This window comes from Panthera uncia, chromosome F1, assembly GCF_023721935.1.
Source record: "Panthera uncia isolate 11264 chromosome F1, Puncia_PCG_1.0, whole genome shotgun sequence".
NCBI lineage: Eukaryota > Metazoa > Chordata > Mammalia > Carnivora > Felidae > Panthera > Panthera uncia.
The window spans coordinates 2,904,655-2,927,341 of record NC_064813.1 but is presented as its reverse complement, the minus strand read 5'-3'; the positions used below and the strand labels follow the sequence as shown (position 1 = coordinate 2,927,341).

Below are 22,687 nucleotides of genomic sequence, written 5' to 3'. Positions count from 1 at the left end.
ATTTATTGAAAAACAAAAAGACATTGAAATAGCTTCCCTGAGGAAGACCAAAGTAAGCAAGATATACAATGATGGACTGTTAACGGTTAGAAATAAAATTTTGTCGTTATTTTAATGTGAAAGATATCACTTAAATACTTAGGAAAATACAGTATAAAAATATTGTTGTGAAAGCATGTCCATATTTTTTAAATGCTTTTAGCAAAATAGCTGGTTTTCTCCCTGTGTTTATTGAAACACTATTTCAGCTGTCCCAAAATACCTTATTTTCAGTCTGTCAACTCAGATTTTCGCCTTTGCCACAGAGGCACTCCAGTTTCCAACTTGAAGTCTGAATGCCAACATTTCCATTTTTGATTTGCTGAATAAGCAGTTTGCATTTTAAGAGTGTGTCTTTTCTTTTCAATCATTTATTTACTTGAATGTAAAATTTGTGAGAGAGATTATTTCTAACAAGTAAACAGTATCATGTGGCATATGTCGGACTCCGGTTGATGAAAGTACACGCCAAATGTTGGGTTAGAATAAAGCAAGCCCTAATTATAGGTTGGGGAAAAAACCCCAAGTTCTTTCTAAATATGTTAATTAAACTCAGCGGCAGGCTTGGTGTTCAGATTGTCAGCTACAACTTTAAGCATGCTAATGATGAAAGGCATAAAATCCTGCTAGAACAACCAAAAAAATAAGCTTCATCTGATCAGAATGTTATGTTTGATGATCCCGTGGCATAGTTTGAAATGACAAAAATGGAAAGATGAGGACGTTTGTGATGTTTTTTAATAATACAGAGATCATCAGAATGTTGATTCTGGTACCAAAACGTTAGCAGCCAATATTGTGTCTTACCTTGATTTCTGTTTCTAGTGGAGTCTTATCTGTGATATGACCATTTTAAGAGCGGTGCACCTGTTGTCTACAAACCAGAAGGACCCTACTAGAAACTACTTTGATAGAGAAGGGAAGGTCACTGAGGGCTGGCAGGTCACAGAGATCAGTGATAATAGAAAGTATTAACAATGTATAACAATGCTTTAAGCTTGTCGATTAGAGAGAATTAGACATGCGTATATCATCTGCAGAGAGAAGCTCCTTTCTTTATGTTAGATCACTTGTCATTGTACGGTTCTTTGTGGAAGTAGATATCCTTATAGTTAGGTAATGGTAGACTGTGAAACCGGTTTTTTAAAATGGAGAATTCTCTATTCTAAACCTTTCAGAAGCAGTTTTAAATTTTTTTTTTTTTAACGTTTATTTATTTTTGGGACAGAGAGAGACAGAGCATGAATGGGGGAGGGGCAGAGAGAGAGGGAGACACAGAATCGGAAGCAGGCTCCAGGCTCTGAGCCGTCAGCCCAGAGCCTGACGCGGGGCTCGAACTCACTGACCGCGAGATCGTGACCTGAGCTGAAGTCGGACGCTTAACCAACTGAGCCACCCAGGCGCCCCTCAGAAGCAGTTTTAAAAAACGATCTAAAAATCACAAACTTGTCTTAATTGGCTCTATTCATAAAAGCATTAGATCTTATTCTTGATAGTTAACATTAATAGTTGTCATTGGTATGTAACTGGCTCCTGACGTTTTCCCAAACTTTTTTCCGCTGGTAGGAGGAAAGAGTGATTTCTACCTTTCTGTATTACTTGCCAGTGATATTCAGGGGATCTTCATTAAAAATTGCTGTTAAGATCTAATTATAAATAGTTCTTTTTAACAGTTTTATTGAGCTGTAATTCACATACCATACAATTCAGTCAGTTAAAGCATACAGTGGTTTTTAGTATTTTCACAGATACATTCAACCATTACTTCAGTCCATTTTAAACCATTGTCATCATTTCAAAAAGAAACCCTGTTCCCTTGTTTCCCCCGCCCTCAGCAGCCATTAATCTGTCTCTATAGGTTTGTCTAGTCTGGACACTGAATGAAATCATGTAATGGGTCTCTTTTGACTGGCTTCTTTCACTCGGCATACTGTTTTCTTTCTTTCTTTCTTTTTTTTAAGTTTATTTTTGAGAGAGAGAGAGAGAGAGAGAGAGAGAACATGAGTAGGGGAGGGGCAGAGAGAGGGAGATACGGAATCTGAAGCAGGCTCCGAGCTGTCGGCACAGAGCCTGACACGGGGCTCGAACTCCCAAACCACGAGATCATGACCTGAGCCGGAGTCGGACTCTTAACAGACTGAGCCACCCAGGCGCCCCTCAGCATACTGTTTTTAAGCCTCAGGCATGTTGTAGAGGATGTTAGATACATCTCAGATTAACTAGGTTGACTGGTGAAACTAAAATACCAACGTTCTCTGGAGATTTTTGACAGAATCCACAGTGTGCATGGGATCACAACGTGCACAGAACAATCCAGAATTACTCAGTGTATCAGGGAATTATGATTCAGTCTCAAGAGGAAAAAGTGGACTCCTAGCTCAAGATGACCCAGGTCACCCAGGTTTAAATTATGAGAATTATCAGGTAAAACCTGATCTAATTCTCTTATCCCCTGTGTCCTTGAGAATCTGGCCTCTTGGTATAGTGAAAGATATCACTTAAATACTTAGATTAGTACTTATTTTAAATATACTTAATGAAGTAATAGAAAACACATTTGAAATGAATGAGATGATAGAAAATCTCAGTAATAGAAAAAAAAAAAAAGAACCAGATGAAAACTTCAGAAAAGAAAAATACAGTATCTCGGGTAAAAATTCACTGAGTGGTTTCTGTATCAGAAAGGAGACTCAAAGGAAAAAGTCTATGAAATTGAATATAGATCAGTAGAAATTCTCTTATGTAAAGCAGGTGTGAAAAGATTGGAAGAATGAACAGACCAGAGATGAAAAGATCCAACGTATGTAATTGGTGCCCCCAGAAAAAGAGAATAAGGCAGAAAAAATAATGGCTTAAAACTTCCCAAGTTTGGAGAAACATATGAGTTTATAGAATCAACAATTGGGTCAAGCCAAAGCAATAGAAATTCGAAGAAAATCACTCCTAGCACCTCCAAATCAAAATATGGAATTAAAGGATATGAAAAGTCTTGATAGCATCTAGAGGAAAATAGCATTTTACATGGGAAAAAAAAAAAAGCATTTTACAAGTTGAAAGATCTCAGATTTCTCGTCACAACCACGGGTACTAAAAGATAAAATTTTGACAACACTGGAAAGAAGAAAACTATCAACCTACTTTCCTTAGGAATGAAGTTAAAAAGAGGATATTTTCAGATAGATGCAACCCAAGAGCATTTATTGCTTAAGACCTTCCTTACAAGAAACACTGATGACATATTTCAGAATGAAGAGTCAGCAGAGGAAATGCAGATCTTTAAGAAAGAAGAAAGAGCATAATAAATGGTTAAAAAAAAAAAAAAAAAACACCTCAGCATACATAAAACACCTTTTTTTCTCTTAAATTCTTTTATTTTTTTTTTTAAGGTTAAACTTTAATCTTTATTTTAAGTAGTCTCTACATCTAACGTGGGCCTTGAACTCACAACCCCGAGATGAAGACCCACACACTAAACCAACTGATCCAGCCAGGCACCCCTCTCCAAAATTCTTTAAAACACATGGCTGTTTATGTATTTATATTATTATTATTATTTTTTTTTTTTTTTTTTTGAGAGAGAGAGAGCATAAGCTGGGGAGAAGGCCAGAGGGGGAGATAGAGAGTCGTAAGCAGGCTTCACACTCAGTGGAGAGCCTGATGGTGGGACTCGATCCCACAGCCCTGGGATCATGATCTGAGCCGAAATCAAGAGTCAGATGCTTAACTGACAGAGCCACCCGGGCTCCCTAAAATATGTGACTGTTTAAAGAGATTTGTTTTGGTAGATACTCGATGAATGCATATGTAATATGTGTGACAACTATAACTTAATGGATAGATGGGGCATAAACAAATGCTAGTATAATTATAGAACTTTGGAGTTTTTTTGTTTTTGTTTTTTTTTTAAAGGAAAAAGTCCTGTGGTGACAAAACAAGTAAGTGACAGGGAAAGGAAAACTAGTTTATCATCAGACTTTTCAACAACAAAACTTTATGACAGGAAAAAAGTGTGTTCAATATTTATGATACCCCAGAAAAGAGAACACGAACATAATCAACTTTCAGGTATAAAAAGCACACACAGCAGTGTTGTCAACTTGCAGGAGCCTGGGGAAAGTTGTTCCCATGAATTCTTCCTGAAGAATCTGGAATATTCCACGAGAGAATGAGCTACAGACAACCAAAATGACCAGAGAGACCTTAGCTTAAGGACTGGCGTTGCTCGTTAAATAGTCAGTTATGGATTGAAACAGGAAAAAAGAGGGAGACTGAACAGTATCGATGGCTGCATACTCTAATAATGGACATCTAATAGAACTCTAAAGGTCAGTGGTGATTAACTGGGAGAATTTATGCAGATTTTTTTTCAAATTGTCTTCAGTAAAATTTTGGGGTAGTATTCGTCGTGTTATTTTTGAGATTGTTGAGTGTAAATGTGAAATAAATGAGTGATTATGGAGTACTCTAATTCTGTTGTCCCCTGTGTCCTTGAGAATCCGGCCTCTTGGTATAGAAAAAAAGGAGATACCGAGAAAACAGAAGAGGACACGTATGAACTCTGTGTACTTCTGAATTTGAATTGGAAGGATCAGAATGAACTTCTGAGGTTTCCATAATTTGCAAGAAGGACTCACAGAATTACTGAACACTTCCCTGCTTACATTTTATTGCATAGAAAAGGTACAGATGGAAACCAGCCGAGGGAAGAAGCGCGTAGGGCAGAGTCCAGGGGAGCGTCTGTCGTCCTCTCCCCGTGGAGCTGGGAACAGCTCTACTTACCTGCCATTCGTGGGTGACGGTAGGCACCAGGACTGTTGACCAAGCAAGTGCACCTGAGCATTGGGTTTCCGGAGTTTTGGGGGCTCAGCGTACGGTCTGCATGATTGACCTTTCCCTGAAGTTGGGATGATACCATTAGTTTCCGGTCCCTTCCAGAGGTAAAACTGATACTGTGTGGCCCAGGTAAATTACATCACAAATTACGTTGTTAGATTGTCTGGTGGCCAGAGCCTCCAGGCAAAGACACACCGATCAGGCAAGATATTCCAGTGGCCTAGAGATCACCTCCCAGCGGCCGAAGCAAAGGCCAGACCTTTCATTGGGTTTGTTCTTCGTGACGCAGGCCACCCCGTGGCCTTAACGCAAGGCTCTCTGAGAGCAAAGCGATCGTATTTGTTTGGGCATCTACATTTAGTATAGCGTTTATATCAGCAGTAGTGTGAATATGTTTGTCATTTAACCACAAGCCCATTCTATATGGTCATTACATACACTTTCATATTTTTGTACTAATTTAATTATTTGTTTCTCCCTTTACTACTGTTTTTGCTGTACGATAAACTTGTGTGGAACTCTTCCACGTAGAGACAGCTGATGGTTAGCTGAATCTACTTCTTCAGGCTGGTCGTTTTATCAGATCCTGTGGAGGCTTTAACCAAATCTCCTAATACGTTTAGTTATCGGTATCAGTATTATCCTAAGACCTGTTTACACAGCAGGGCTGAATCTCAACCACCCAGGCCGGGGTTACACCATATGGCAGTAGACATGACTTGAAAAATAAGAGCCAAGGCACTAGCACATTCTTGGTGTCCCCGTGAGTCATTCACCCTCTAGACCATCATCACATCACGTGATAAACGTCTCCCAGAATGATGCCACCCAGGTTTGCGCATTCCCCTTTGACTGTGTCCCGTCCCCAAAGCAGAAGCATCTTGGCAACACATGGCTTCACCACTTTAAGCGTCTGGTGTCATTGAGCTAAGGGGCAATAACATCTTCTGCTCTGAGCCGCTCACAGAGAAAGCATCGGTGTAATGTTGGGTTTCCCTCATTGCATAACCCATTTATTGATGGCTTTAGCCCTACTTATTCCTCCTCCTTTCCATTTATCATTTCGTTTTGCCCAAACTTTTCCACCTCTGGAAGGGATGTTCAGCTTGACCGCTGTGCTGGCCCAAATGCCAGCAGCAATGTTCGTCTCGCAAATGCCTCCCTCTCAGTACATTCTTTCAGTGCAGAGTTAGATGCAGAAATTGTGGGCTAGCTCAACCACCTGGCAGTCCAGCAGTATTCCCTGCCTAGCTTGGTTTTGCCAGATGGGGTAAGGTGTAACCCACCCCACCAGGACCGTAAGAATTCTGACATTAAGGTTTAAAGGCATAGGTAGAGTTCCTCACTTAGGAACCATCGTCGGTTTTGGCGACTACAGGTGCGGCCCTGGTCCTGGGACCCTGCTTCAGATGGGGCGGGTGAGGTGAGGAGGGAAGAATTCTATCACCCTCTCAGCTTCTTCCCTCACTTCCTCATTCCCCGGGGAGAGTGGAATATGCAAATGTGTACTTGTTCTATATCAAGCAAGTCTGATTCAAGGATCCTAGGATCCCTTTTTTTTTTTTTTTTTTAATCACTATTAGGGCATTTTGTTTTGTTTTGCCTTGAAATTTACTTTGCCTGGTAAAATATAAATACACCAGTCTTTCAGTAATGGTATTCATATCCTCTAATTTTCTTTCACCTTATTTTTATTCTTTTCATTTTGAGCATTTCTTGGGTATGCAGCAGTTAGTTGTTTTTACTTGCTGACCTAAAAAAAAAAGCAAAAAAAAAAAAAAAAAAAGCCGTGACTGTCACTTCAAACACTGCATGGAAAATAGAAAGTACTAAATAAGCACTAGGTGTTATTTTTATCGAGACAGAAGAGATACAAAGAAATGAGAGTAGGAATAGAACTGTAAGCAAGTATGTTGTAGGCTTAAAAAATAGTAAGAGTATTGTGAGCAACTGTACTCCAGTAAATTTGAAAATGTGGATGAAATGTGCATTAGAAAAATATAAGCCACTGCAATGTACTTGGGAAGAAATAGAAATTATCTGAGTACCCTAAAAACATTTAAGGAAACTGAGTCCGTAATGGAAAGCTCCCCTTCCACAAAACTTCACTCTCATCTATTTTTAGGCATTTGGTGCCTTGTCTCCTTGATTTTTAAAATTGAAATACGCGTCAAGTTAACACAGGAGTTAAGTGTGCAGTGAAGAGTTTTGACAACGGATACATCTGTGTAACCACCTTTGCAGTCAAGACATAGAATGTTTTCTTATCACCCTGCAAATGTCCTAGTGCTCTTTTCCGTGAACATCTTCTTTCTGTTTCTGCAGTCACCAGTTCTGGTTTTTGTCACCAGAACTTAGGGTTACCTGTTCTGGAACTTCTTACAAACAGGATTATACGTCATGTATTCTTTTCTATCTGATGTCTTTTTATCCACATAAGGTTTTTGAGATTCATTCAGTTCTATGTATGTGTCAATAGATTTTTCTTTATTGGTGAGTGGTCTTCCATTGTATAAACATATGATGGTTTATCTGCTGTTAATGTCATTTGCGTTTTTCCCACTTTTGAGCCTTTACAGTAGAGCTGCTGTGAACCTTCTTTTTTTTTTTTTTTTTTTTTTTTTTAAAGGGAACTTTATTATTTTTTTTTTCAACGTTTTTTATTTATTTTTGGGACAGAGAGAGACAGAGCATGAACGGGGGAGGGGCAGAGAGAGAGGGAGACACAGAATCAGAAACAGGCTCCAGGCTCCGAGCCATCAGCCCAGAGCCTGACGCGGGGCTCGAACTCACAGACCGCGAGATCGTGACCTGGCTGAAGTCGGACGCTTAACCGACTGCGCCACCCAGGCGCCCCTGTGAACCTTCTTTTACTCCGCGTGGTTTCACGGATGAGTTCTCTTTTACTTTTAAGAAAGTGATAATTGAATCCTATGTAAATTGTTTCAGAAAGTTTGAGAATTTTTAAAAATCTGTTTCCCTCACTTTATGATGGTAGTGAAATCTTGATCACAAAGCTTGAAAAGGAGGACGGTACAAGGGGCGAACGTTAGCGTGGTGCAGTGTCCCTTATGAATAGAAGAGCAGGAATCATCAAGAAAAAATGGAATCAGATTTAGCGTGTATGTGTTTTTCAATACTAATAAGACAGACTTATTTTTCGATTTAATGTCTCTGAAATTGGAGTGCTTTTTTAAAAGAAATGGCTTCTAAAATTATAGTTGCCAGTGTATTCTCTCTTGTAGCTGCACTGGACGTAGTGATGCCTCTTTACAATTGGTGGAATTTTAGACTCCGTGATATGTGGTCCAACAAACAAGTATGACCACGTGGGTTTCATCCCAGGCTACAAGGGAGTTTCAACAGTACAACATCTATTAGTGTAATATACTATATTAATACATTGAAGGAGGAAAACCATAAAATAAGCTCAATACCGAAAATGACAGTAACATTGAATATCCATTCCTGATACTTTTAGCAATTTGGGTGTAGAAGATAATTCTCATAACCTAATACTGAATTTTTTTCCCCCTAATATTGAATTTCTATTGAAAATCTAAGCCAAGGACTGTACTTAATTGTGAAACATTAGGAACATTCCCATTAAAATTGGAAGCAAAATAGGGCCCCTGGGTGGCTCAGTCGCTTGAGCGTCTGATTCAGCTCAGGTCATGATCCCAGGGTCGTGAGACCCAGCCCCACGTCAGGCTCCTTGCTGAGCTCAGAGCCTGCGTGTGTGTGTGTGTGTGTGTGTGTGTGTGTGTGTGTGTGTCTCTCCCTCTCCTCCCTCCCCTTCCCCTGCCCCCCATGCTCCTCTCCCCCACTTGCACGCATGCTTTCTCTAAAAAAATTAAAACGAAAAACTTTTTAAAAATTGGAAGCGAAGGAAGAATGATTCTATGAAGAAAATCCCATTCACAGTAGCACCAAAACTGTAAGGCACCTAAAAACCATAGACAATAAAAATTACGGATATAAAATAAATACATAGATATATAGTTGCTAAAAGATAGCTAGGTAGCTATATAGGTAATAAAAGCTCTCTGCAGAAAAAAAATTCAGTATTATTGAAAGACCTAAAAGAATCCTCATCAGTAAGATATAATGTATACTTAGATGGGAAGAGTCTGATTATAAAGACATCAGTTCTCTTTAGATTAATATATGAAAATCATTGTGATCCCTGACAAAATCTCAGTGTGTTTTATGGACCCTGTTAAGCTAATCCTAGCATTCATCTGGAAGAGCCATGAGAATTTAAAAACTTGGTCTGCTGGTGTGGAGGGGTCCTTATAGAGCTTCCGTGATTAAGTGTGGTGTTGGTCCAGGTGTAGACACAGACACAGGGTCATCACGTATCTAATGTTGCCTGGATCAGTTCCAGGTTATGTTGATTGTTCTGGCAGTTGTTTGTAGGTTTCCTTTGACTCCAACGACTGTTCAGGGAAATAGCTTTAGGAAGTTCTGAAAGAAATCCACTCGATCTGCAGCCTGCGTGGTATTAGAAGTCAGTGGTATCGGGACAGAAGGAGGTAGGGCCCTCATCTCACACTACATGTGAACACTTACTCCAGGGAGACTAAAGGCTTGAAGTGAAAAGTAAAACCTTAAAACTTACAGAGGAAAATACGGGACACGCCACCCTTAGGACCTCGGGGAGAAGGTAAGGGAGATTTCCCAGGACAAAACCCACAAATCGCGAGAATAGAATTGTGGTTGCCAGGGGCTGGAGAAATAAGGGAGAGGGCGGTAAAAGAGCACAAACTTCCAGTTAGAAGATGAATGAGGTCCGAGAAGCTGATGTATAACATGGTGACTAGTTGATGATACTGTATTATATAACCCAGCTTTTCTAACAGAGTCAAATTTAAGTGTTTACCAAAAAAACCCACCCAAAACAAAAGTAAACACGTGATGGGTGTGTTACTTAACTCAGCGAGATGTATATGTAGGTCACATTGTCATGTTGTATACTTTAAATATATGGCAGTTTCATTTGTCAATTATATCTCACAAAAGTTGAAAATAGTGAAAAAGACAAAAACACAAATTACAAATTAGAAGACTACATTGACATTAAATAATTTTTTTTTTACAAATTAGATATTATAAACAATGAGGAAAAACATGCCCACATGCTGAGAGATTTGTAACACGTGTAACCTAAGTTTGAGTAAACAATTCCTGAATATTAACCAAAACCCAAAGCAAACCGCACACACACAGTGTAAAAAAAAAAAAATGGCTAAGGATATTAACTGGCATTTTACAGAAGAGGAACGTGAGACGAAAAAGATTCTTAACCTTAATTAGTAATCACAGTTGTGAAGTTGAAGACACACACGATAGAATTCTAGAATTCCATTTCTGGTTACACAGCCTGGAGATACGTTCACAGGTAAGCACCAGGAGACATTTATGAAAATATTCATTTCAGAATTTTGTAAACTAGCAAAACAGAAACCTACAACAATCTGAAATAGTTGGAAACAAGCTAATTCTATAATCAGGAGAATTGAGAAGTTCGGTATTTGAAAGTAGTCCATATGGCAATTAAAACTAACAGACTGGAACAATGTGTATCAACGTGGATAACACGTTTCAGAAACAGTATTAGAAGAAAACCAAGTTGCACAGGCTACATACAGTTTGGTATCAATTACAAAGTTTAAAGACATTCAGAAAAATACATAGTCTTAATGGTTGCATATATGTGTACTAATAACATAAAATAAATGTGGATACAGTAAACAGGGTAGTGGTTGCTAACCTCTCGGGAGTGGGGGGAAGGAGATGATACGGGAGGGAAATGGGATACTTAGGGAGAGTCAGTACCGTCCTGGTAAATATTTTCCGTTACACTGTTTATTATTTGTTATAAATATAAATACAATTTATTTGTCTAATTAGGTTTTAATATTTCCTATCTTTAAAATATTAATGATTATGGCGGCACCCGGGTGGCTCAGTCAGTTGAGCGTCCGACTTTGGCTCAGGTCATGATCTTGTATTCGTGGGTTCAAGCCCCGTGTCGGGCTGTGTGCTGACAGCTCGAAGCCTGGAGTCTGCTTCGGATTCTGTGTCTCCCGCTCTCTGCCCCTCCCCCACTTGTGCTCCGTGTCTGTCTCTCTCTCTCTCTCTCTCTCTCTCTCTCTCTCTCTCTCTGTCTCTGTCTCTGTCTCAAAAATAAAAATAAACATAGGGGCGCCTGGGTGGCTCAGTCGGTTGGGCGTCCGACTTCGGCTCAGGTCATGATCTCACGGTCCGTGAGTTCCAGCCCCACGTCGGGTTCTGTGCTGACAGCTCGGAGCCTGGAGCCTCTTTCAGATTCTGTGTCTCCCTCTCTCTCTGCCCCTCCCCCATTCATGCTCTGTCTCTCCCTGTCTCAAAAATAAATAAAATGTTAAAAAAAAAATTTTTTTTTAAATAAATAAATAAAAATAAACATAAAAAATATTTTAAAAATGATGATTATGAATCCTTTCACTATTTTCCTTTTCTGTAATTCTTTTAGTCTTTAAAATCTGAGAACTAGGAAGCATAAGAGACTCTTAAAAACTGAGAACAAACTGAGGGTTGATGGGGGTGGGAGGGAGGGGTGGGTGGGTGATGGGTATTGAGGAGGGCACCTTTTGGGATGAGCACTGGGTGTTGTATGGAAACCAATTTGACAATAAATTTCATATATTGAAAAAAAAAGAAATCACAGAAAATATTGAAATACAAATTGTCATATTAAAAAAATAAATAGATAAAATCTGAGAACTAGGGCTGCCTGGGTGGCTCAGTCAGTTAAGTGTCTACCTTTGGCTCAGGTCATGATCTCACGGCCTATGGGTTTGGGCCCCACATCAGGCTCTGTGCTGACAGCTCTGAGCCTGGTGCTTCCGATTCTGTGTCTCCCTCTGTCTCTGCCCCTCCAGTGCTCACACTCTCTCGATCTCAAAAATAAATAAACATAAAAAAATTTTGTTAATCTGAGAAATACACCAGGAACAGTTATGTGTAGTAATTATACAGCTTTTTTTTTTTTTGAAAGCACAAGGGAGAGGGGCAGAGAGAGAGAGAGAGAGAGAGAGAGAATCTAAAGCAGGCTTCATGCTCAGCGTGGAGCCTAACACTGGTGTCTTATCTCAGTGACCATGAGATGATGACCAGAGTGAAAATAAAGAGTTGGACACTTAACCATCTGAGCCCCAGGTGCCTCAGCTTAATATATATTTTTCTAAAGTTTGTTTACTTAGAGAGTGTGAGCTGGGGAGGGGGGGGGGGGGGGGGGAGAGAAAGAGAGAGAGAAGGGGAGAGGGAGAGGGAGGGAAGCCCAAGCAGGCTCCACATTGCCAGCACGGAGCCCAATGTGGGGCTCGAACCCACAGACTGTGAGATCATGACCTGAGCTGAAATCCAGAGTCGGATGCTGAACTGACTGAGACACCCAGGTGCCCACTATCTCTTAAAATAAAAATATAATACATTTTTTATCGTCATCTAAAAATGATTTAGGTAATTTCTAAGGGTCCTCTAGCACTAAAGTATAGTTCTTTGATGTTTCCAAGCAACAGAAGAATATTTTTTTAATATGCCACTCTGACAGTTCAGGGTGAATTCAGACATTGAGGATAATGAAGCCAATTTCCTATAAAAGTTGTTGTTGTTTTCCAGTGCATCTATCCTTTCTCTGTCCTCCACAACAGGTGTCACCAAGCTTTTTCTGTAAAGGGTCAGACAGGAAATATTTTAGGCTTTGAAAGCCACACTGTAGTCAGTGCTACTTGCTTCTGCTGTCATAGTGGGAAAGCCAGCAGAGACAGTACTTACAAGTGAACGGAAGCGACTTTATTTACAACAAAACTTTATTTTCAACAACAGGCAATGGGCTGGACTTAGCCTGTGTGTCAGTATTTGCCATATTGTGGTGTATTGCACACAGAAATGTCTTCAGTCCTACTATCCCGATTGTAGATGAGAAAATTGAGGCATAGAAACCTTGAGTGGTATCATTCCAGTTAAAATGACCCTAGTTGAGGACACAGATCTACAAAAATGTTGCTAAGGCCAATGCCAGAGAGACTGCTGCCTATGTTTTCTTCTAGTTTTATGATTTCAGGTCTCACATTTAGGTCTTTAATCCATTTTGAGTTTATTTTTGTGTACGGTGTGAGAAAGTGTCCTGTTTCATTCTTTTGCATGGTGCTGTCCAGTTTTCCCAACACCATTGGTTGTATAGCGTGTCTTTTCCTCATTGTGTATTCCTGCCTCCTTTGTTGTAGATTAAGTGACCACATAAGCTTGGGTTTATTTGCTCCCTATGCTGTTCCGTACATCTGTCTGTTTTTGTGTCCATACCATACCGTTTGATTATTATATCTTTGTAGTATAGCTTGAAATCTAGGATCATGATACCTCCAGCTTTGTTCTAAGTAGGTCTTCTCAAGAAAGGGAAACAAAAGAATAAATTATGGGGGCTACATCAAAATAAAAAGCTTTTGGGGTGCCTGGGTGGCTCAGTCGGTTAAGCGTCCTACTTCGGCTCAGGTCATGATCTCACAGTTTGTGGGTTCAAGCTCCGTGTTGAGCTCTGTGCTGACAGCTCGGAGCCTGGAGCTTGCTTCGGATTCTGTGTCTCCCTTTCTCTTTGCCCCTTCCCCGCTCACGCTGTCTCTCTCTCTCTCTTTCTCAAAAATAAACATTAAAAAAAAAAAAAAAAAAAAGCTTTTGCACAGCAAAGGAAACTATCAACAAGACAAAAAGGCAACCTGTTAAATGGGAGAAGATATTTGTTAGTGATACGTCCAATAAGGAGCAAATCTCCAAAATATAGAGCAGATCTCCAAAATACGCCTCCAGCTTAATAACGAAAAACCAAACTATCTACTTAAAACATGGGCATAAGCACTAAATGGACATTTTTCAAGAGAGTCGTATAGAGATGCTGAACGTGAAGAGGTACCGAACATCACTCATCATCAGGGAAATGCAAATCCAAACCACAACAAGATGTTACGGTATCCCTGTTGGGATGGCTGGAATCCAAAAAGACAAGAAATAACAGGTGTTGGTGAGGGCGTAGAGAAAAAGGAATGTTCGTGCGCTACTGGTGAACCTGTAAACTGGTGCAGCCACTGTGGAAAACATTGGGGAAGGGGTGTTCCTAAAAGAATTAAAACCAGAGATACCGTATAATCCAGTAATAACATTCCTGGGTATTTAGCCAAAGAAAACGGAAACACTACTTTGAAAAGATACGTGCACCCTTATGTTTATTACAACATTATTTATAATAGCCAAGATATGGAAGCAGCCCAGGTATCCACTGATAGATGATTGGATGAAGAAGATGTACATACATAGAGCGGATCGTTACTTAACCATAAACAGAATGTGATTTAGCCATTTGTGACAAGATGGATATACCTGAAGAGTATTATGCTAAGTGAGATCAGAGAAAGACAAGCGTCCTGTAATTTCATTTCTGTGTAGATCTAAAAAACAAAACAAATGAACAAAGAAAGAAACAAAAAAACAGACTCTTAGATACAGAGAACGCACTGATGGTTGTCAGAGGTGAGGTGTGTGGGGGGATAGGTGAAATAGGTAAATGGTATTAAGAGGTACAAACCTCCAGTTATAGAATAAATAAGTCAAGGAAAGAAATGGGAAAGAAAATGACCCTAACCACATGATAATGGAATTCTTTTTGCATATATGATGTTCATAGAAGATTCTTTTTCTTCCTCACCAGGTAGAATACATTGAGAGGGTCTAATCTCTTAATTTTTCACAAGTTTTAGATTGTGATTAGAAAACGCGTTGCTGGGTCTTCTTTACAGGAATCGTTTTACGTATGATTTTTGCCAAGGTTTGCAACACTTTTCCTTATTCAAATGTAGAAACAGATACAAAAACTGGTGTGATGTGATTTGTTAATTAGATTTGGATACCTTACAAGCATATCACGTAAATTACTACCAAGCGGTGTGTCAGATGAATTTCAAAATCAGCTTTATGAAGCAATGTCTTTAGAATTACTTTGAACTGAAATAATTAGAAATTTATTTATTATGAGGTCAAGGAAGTGTATTTTTCCCTCTCCAATTTCACGGCCAAAGGATAGTTTGTTTTGTGTGTGTCAAGACATTGTGGTCTTCTCCGTGTATCGGAAGTAGGCCTAACGTGGTCATACTGGAATCTGTGCACATTATATAGTTAATTCAACCTGAATGAAAACTGCCAAAAAGTTTTTATCTCCAGGAGAACACTGAAAGTGCGTGTGTTTAAGGAAGTTTTCATATGAATTGGAGCCAGGATTTGAACCCATAAAGTTTAGTCAAATGGGTGTTCTTAGAGTATTGATTTTAAAAGAAGTTGAAGTTTTCAAATAAAATTTTGTCTTACCAAATAAGTGGTTCAGCCCCCCCCCCCCCCCGCCAACTAAAAATTGACCATATCTATCTTTTCAGGGACATCAAACCTGACAACATATTGATGGACATGAATGGACATATTCGGTTAGCAGATTTTGGTTCTTGTCTGAAGCTGATGGAAGATGGAACGGTAAATAAAGATAAATCTGAAGTCATTTTATCCATAGATCTCCCCCTTGCTAATTGTCCTCTTTATTTGCTTTAGAATCCACGTATTTATAGTAGTTAACTATCCATCCACCCGTCTGTCCGTCCGTCCGTCCTTTTGACTTTCTCCGCGCCACCTTTTTCCACAACAGCGTTCAGGCATACTGACTCATAATAGGGTTTGTTTATAAAGTCCTTCGCCATTTTCACTGTGTATGTTAGTGATGGTAAGATTGATACAGTGCGTCTTTTAGGAGAACTTTTGTGTCTTTAGAGGGACTGTTGATTGCACTTGAGATATTTTCACAGTTTTAGAGAAGGGAATGAAGATGGAAGAAGAAAATGTGGCTCCTTCCTCACCTTTATTTTTTTCATCTTTCTTCCCTAGTTGTCTAGTTTCTGTTTTGAGGGACAACGTTCAACAAAGGAATGCTTTAATCAGGATAGGCTCTATGTGGATTCAGTTTTACATGACCATTTGGTTTAGTTGTCCTAAGCCTACATCTTTCAGCTGTTTTCTTTCACTTACATAGAAGTCTATATGCCCCAATTTATTCTCTGTTTTGTCTTGTTTTATTTTGCTTGCTTTTCAACTCCCTGGCTATATAGCAGAGGTCCAAATGTAAGTAATTTCAATTGGCAGGCACTGTTTTTGAGAGCAAAGGCCATGAAAATGTCCTATTATTCTGGATCAGTAATTTGACTTCCGAAAATTTATCCTAAGAAGATATCCTGAAAAAAGTAGATTATATGACTTCTGCCTCTGGTCATGATGAAAGGAGTGATTGGTACCAAATTGTCCTCTCACTATAAACAACTATAAAAACGTACGTGGGGCGCCTGGGTGGTGTAGTCAGTTAAGCGTAAAACTTCGGCTCAGGTCTGATCTCACCGTTTGTGAGTTCGAGCCCCACGTCAGGCTCTGTGCTGACAGCTCAGAGCCTGGAGCCTGCCTCGGATTCTGTGTCTCCTTCTCTCTCTGCACCTCTCCCGCTTGCACTCTGTCTCCGTCTCTCTCTCAAAAGTAAATAAACATTAAAAAAGAAAAATTGGTGACAATACCAAATGCTGACAAGAATGTGAAGTCTGTCACTCACACATTACTGGAGGCAATGTGAAACGGTACAGACGCCAGAAAAAATCTTAGTGGTGTCTTAAAAAAATAAGCATGCAATTACCATGTGATCCAGGAATTGCACACCTGCTGTTTATTCCAGAAAAATAAAAATTTGCATTCCCACAAAAAACTGTACATTTATGAATGGTTACAGAAGCTTTATTTGTAATAGCCCCAAATTGGAAAACCAGATGTCCTTCTGATGGTTGGTTAAGGAAACTGGTACAGAGGCGCCCAGGGGGTTTAGTCAGTTAAAGCCTCCAACTCTTGATCTCAGCTCAGGTGTTGATCTCAGGGTCATGCGTTCAAGCCCCGAGTTGATGAATCTCAGACTTCTGTAAATCTGCCCTCCAAGGGTGTAACTGTAAGCTAACCCTTGTTCAAGGAGATCAGGAAGTATTTTTTATCTTCTTCTACAAGAATTAATATCTTCAGAGAAAGATAACAGGATCCGTGCTTTGTGCTCCAACGGCTTACTGACAGTGACCAGCGTTCAATCAGAAATCACCAAACCAAACAAAAATCGGGACACGATAGGGATTATGATACAGAGTTAAAAAATAGAAGCAGTCAGGGGCACCTGGGTGGCCCAGTTGGTTGAATGTTTGACTCTTGATTTTGGCTCAGGTTGTGACTAAACAATTAAAATACAGCCTTAAAGATTGTTCAGATAAGAAATCTCATCAGAGAAAGAAATCAAATAGACCCTTTATTTTTTTAAAAAATTTAATATTTGTTTTTGAGAAGCACAGAGCGCAAGCAGGGGAGGGGCAGAGAGAGAGGGAGACACAGAATCTGAAGCAGGCTCCAGGCTCTGAGCTGTCCGCACGGAGACTGACGCGGAGCTCGAATTCACGAGCCATGAGATCATGACTCGATCTGAAGTCGGGTCACCCAGCTAAGCCACCCAGGTGTCCCTCAAATAGACCTTTTAGAACTTGAAAAGTATAGTAATAGAAATTTAAAAAATTCACAGGAGGAGGTTAATTCAGGTTAGAGATATGAGAAGAAAGTGCCAGTGAGTTTGAAGACAGGTCAAAAGAGATGATCCAGTCTGAAGAATAGAGAGAAAAAGACTGAAGCAAAATAAATAGAGGCTCAGGGATCCATAGGATTGGAATACTAGAAGAAGAGAGTGAAACAGGAGTAGGAAAACTTTGTAGGATTGGTGATTTTTACCAAATATGATGAAAACATAAATCTAAGAATCTTAGTGTATCTCACGTTTATAAAAGGGACCCCACTTGTACACAATTAAGCTCCTGAAAATGAAACATAAGGGAAAAAATTGAAAGCCGCCAGAATTGAAAACATGTTCGTACTTTGGGAACATGGTAAGAATAGCCACAGCTCTCTTGTCAGAAATAATGAAATGATGTCTTTGCAATGCTGAACGGAAAAAAAATGTGTAAACCAAGAGTTCTATGTCAAGCAGAGATATTCTTCAAAAATGAAGGTGAATAAAAGACATTTTCAGTTACATGAAAGATGAGACATTAATCTCCAGCAGGCCTGGATGCTAAGCAGTGTCCTTTAATCCAAAGGAGATGAATGATACCAGTTGCATACTTAGATGGGTGGGATAAAGAATATCAGATATGATCAATAAGATAGGTAGGATAAAGACAAAGGACTATATTTCTTCAGAATGTACATAAAAGGCATCCGATGACTGTTAAAAGCAAAAATAATAACGCTGTCACATGGGGTTATGATATACGTGGAAGTAACACAAACCACGTGAAATAGTCTGTGGAATCACACTGCTCGAGAATACCTGCTGTATGTGAGACAGGAAGTGGGCAGTAGATCGTGGCAGGCATGACACGAGAAGGGAGAAATCGCAGGGTGGTCTTGCTGAGTTGAGAAACCACAGATCAAAGTCAGGAGGCTGTGGCATCAGGAAGCTGTGGATCGGAATTCTAGAGAGGAGAGAGTCACACGGAAGAAGAATTCCCTGGAAAGAGCTAGCGTTTCCCCACTTCCGCATGTTATCTACCCCTTAGACTCACAGCTGGGACTCTGATTCGCAGCCTTCCAGATCCCTGTGCATCCCAGAATGCAGTGTGTACCGTTTCTGTCCGCAGGAGTCACCCCCGATCAAGTTTATTCCTGAAATCGTGGTGCGTCTTCCCAATCATTCATTCTTTATTGATGACCTCAAAATAAATTTCCTGGACATAACAGCAGGTTTATCCTCCATTTAAAAAATTAAAATGAGGAGCTCCAGGGGCTCCATGTAAAAAATTATAATGAGGGGCTAGGACTTTGACTCGGGTCATGATCTCACGGTTGGTGAGTTCAAGCCCCGCGTCGGGCTCTGCGCTGACAGCCTAGAGCCTGCTTCGATTCTGCCCCTCCCTCCCTCCCTCTCTCAAAAATAAATAAACATTTAAAAAATTTTAAAAATTATAATGAGTAAGCCTTTGTACTAGTTTTCTTTCCATTTAATTTCTTTTTCCTCGAAGCGATCTATATGTATTTCAAGAAGGGTTATCGTAAAAACTGCATTCCTGTGTCCTGTTCTTTCTAGTCTGTATCTCTTTTGCTAGAGGAAGACACTTACAGACTTCTGGCTTTTCTTCTGTCGTTTCTTTTACTTACGTATTTCTGGTTACCATATTTTGCTACTATCTTTTGATTATTTAGTTTTAGATTTTACCTGTTAATTTCCTACCGTGGAAAATTTCCTACCGTCTCATCCAACCCATACACTTTCTGTCTGTCTTCCTAGTGTAAGTATCACAGTCTTTCCTCAAATCCTATTCAGTTATGATTTTATACAAAATATTGTTCATAGTGCTGCCATGTGGTTTATTTTAATTATAATTATTTTCTTGAACAGCGTTTTGTTGCCCTTGGAGTTAAGTGACCACTTTGCCTGGTTTTCTGTGTAATCCTTGCCAGGTTATCCCCAAACTCTCCACCCTGTAATTCCTCTCTCTCTCTCAGACACATTAAGTCACTTAGCGGTTCCCTTTTATCTTTTGGAGATGGCTACCCTAGAGCCTTGCCACCCCCCTTTCTAATCTGGACTGTTCTGTTGGCCTGTCGTAGCACAGTCATGCCACTACTGTCCCACCCCTCATCATGGGATTAACTGCATGGCTCCGTAGTGGTGCCTCCTCTGTCTCCTGGGTCCCGTGTCTGGCTTTCTTTCCCCCTGGTGGTAGCTGCCTGAGAAGGGTTCCTGGGGAAGTAAATATTTTATCATCTTGCACATCTTAAAAATGGTGTCACTTCTACCCCCATACTTGATTGATCATTTATTTGGGCATAGTATTATAGATTTGAAATTATATCTAGCAGGCGTTGCCTTGTCTTCTAACTTACTGTGGAGACATCTGGCGACATTCTAGTTCTCAATTCTTCTATTGTAACCCTCCCCACCCCCCACCTTATCTGGAAGCTTGTGGAAAATTTGTCCCAGGGTTCTGAAATGTTATGATTATATGACTTTGGATAGGATTTATTTATCACCTGGGCAGCTGCCTCAATTTTAACCTTTCCCAAATTTTATGACTTTCCAAGTCAAGTGTCGCCTTGCTTTTTGGCTCTCACCTGCAAGTTAAAACTCTGCCACCTTAATCACTACATATCTTTACAAGAAGTCAGTTTTTGGGAGAGATGTCCTGCTGTAATTCCCTTTCTTCTCAAATTGTCTCAGCTGTCCTTGGCCATTTGTTTTTCTGTATGATCGTTGGGATTACATTCTTGGTTTATATACATACGTGTACACACATACAAATACCCCTTCACAAACAAGCTTGTAGACCTGCATTGAATATAGAGGTTGATTTTGGGGAAATTTATGTCCATAACATGGAATCTTGCCTTCCATAAATATGGTGTCTCTCCCCATTGGTTTAGGTTCTCTTTTATGTCTGTTTTCGAAGTTTTATCATTATGTTCACCATAAATCCATGACCTTAATTTGTTAAGCTTGTTCCTAGGCATACTGTGGATTTTTGGGGGCGTGGAGCATTATAAATGATAACTTTAAAAAGTTTCCAGTTTAATAGCTTGTTACTTTTGTTGAGGACCAAGTTGATTTTTGTATACTTATCTTGAAGCTAGCAAGCTAAATTTCTTATTCAAAATAATTTGTAGATTCTTCTAGATTTTCTATATAGACAGTCATATGATCCACAAGTAATAATCAGCTTCGGGTTTTGTCTTCTCCATTTCTTACATATGCTATTTTTTACCCTTATGCAGTGATCTTCAGTGTAGTATTACATAGCTAGGAATATTGGGAGCTTCTATGCCTTCTTCTTGACATTAACAGTGTTTCTCCTATAGGGTCAAATTTAGCATGATGTTTGCTGTAAACTTTTCGTGTATATTCTTTATAAGATTAAGGAAATTTCTGTTTCTTATTACTAAGAATATGTTATCGTTGTTATTGTCGTAATTAAATGATTTTTCTGCATCCATCGAGATGATGATATTAGGATGTTTTCCCTTTAATCTGTTAATCTGATGAATGACATAGATTGTCTAATGTTGAGTCATCCATTCTCTGGCTAAACATAACTTTATGATGAAGGCGTATTGATATTTTTGAACAAATTGCTAGATTGACTCTGCTAATATTTTATACTGGATTGTTACCTGAGATTCATACTTGAGATTGATCATATCTGAGGTTGTGGTGTGATTTGCTTTCTCAAATCATTCTTGTCTGGTTTCTGTGGTTGTGTATTTTAGCCTTATAAAATGGACAGGGGAGTAGTCCTATCCTCTCCCCTTACCCATTTTGGCTTTAGAGCATAACCCTCTGTAACACAGGGGTTATGTAATTTGTAGAATGGTAGAACTCACTTTTAAATCACCTTTGCCTTAGTGAGGTTTTGTTTTCTTCCCCTTCTTCTTCTTCTTCTTCTTCCTTTTTTTTTTTTTTTGTTTGTTTGTTTGTTTGTTTTCCAAGTAGATTTTATACTATTGATTCAAACTTTTTAATGGTTATAGGTCTCTTTGGTTTTCTATTTCTTCCTGAGTCAGTTTTGGTAAGTTATTATTTTTTTTCCTATGAAAATTGTCTGTTTTCTCTGAGTTTTCTATTTTGTTGGTATAACATTCAGATTGCACTCTTCTTAGCTTTAAAATCTGTTACGTGTGTAGGGTTTTTTTGTTTTTTTCCACCCTAATGTTGTTTATTTGTGCTTTTCTTTTCTTTTGTCAGTTTGGTATATAATACAGCATCTGACTCTTTTTCAGTTCTAAATACTTTCCAACTTCAGTTAGAACATTTCTGTGGACCATGATTATATAGTTATGTGCTTTTTAGTATCCATAGTATTGTATTTACTTATTTATATACAAGATCCACTTTAGTGTGAGGATTATTATATGGGGCTGCCTCTTGCTTCAAACATCATATAGGCTGAGGGTCCTCTTGTCCTCCTGTATATGTTAAAACCCGAGGACCTAGAACATGAAAACCAACATTCCCCAGCCAGCCCCACTCCTTGCTCTAATGATTATCACTCTGGTTCCCAAACATCACTTGATTATAGGCCTCTAAGAATTTCTTTTTTTTTAAGAGCTCATTTATATGTTTATAAAGATGGTTGTTTTGTATTTTATGTAGCATTTTTAAGAGTTTGCAGTGGAAGAGTTTTCAAGTTACTTAATCTAGGATTGCCAAATATGAAGTCTATTCTAATGATTAACCAAGAATGATATTTTTTTTCAAGAAAATCCAGAATATTAGCCGTTATTCTACCCTGAGAATGTTCATTTTTTTATATGCTCCTTTATTTATTTATTTTTTTAAATATGAAATTTATTGTCAAATTGGTTTCCATACAACACCCAGTGCTCATCCCAACAGGTGCCCTCCTCAATGCCCATCACCCACTTTCCCCTCCCTCCCACCCTCCATCAACCCTCAGCTTGTTCTCAGTTTATTTATTTATTTATTTATTTATTTCAATATATGAAATTTATTGTGAAATTGGTTTCCATACAACACCCAGTGCTCATCCCAAAAGGTGCCCTCCTCAATACCCATCACCCACCCTCCCCTCCCTCCCACCCCCCATCAACCCTCAGTTCTCAGTTTTTAAGAGTCTCTTTTGGTTTGGTTCCCTCCCTCTCTAACCTCTTTTTTTTTTTTTTT

At 39.2% G+C, this 22,687-nt stretch overlaps 1 protein-coding gene across 4 annotated transcripts in view; it reads left to right on the top strand.

Annotated features, from left to right (window-relative positions):
• The window catches only part of CDC42BPA (CDC42 binding protein kinase alpha), a 322,688-nt gene that overhangs the window by 133,332 nt on the left and 166,669 nt on the right, over nucleotides 1-22,687 (top strand). For all 4 annotated transcript variants that reach the window (XM_049635114.1, XM_049635113.1, XM_049635116.1 and 1 more), the window contains exon 6: nucleotides 15,336-15,429. In XM_049635114.1, coding sequence (XP_049491071.1) covers nucleotides 15,336-15,429 — 94 coding nt within the window. The remainder of the gene's footprint in view (nucleotides 1-15,335; nucleotides 15,430-22,687) is intronic.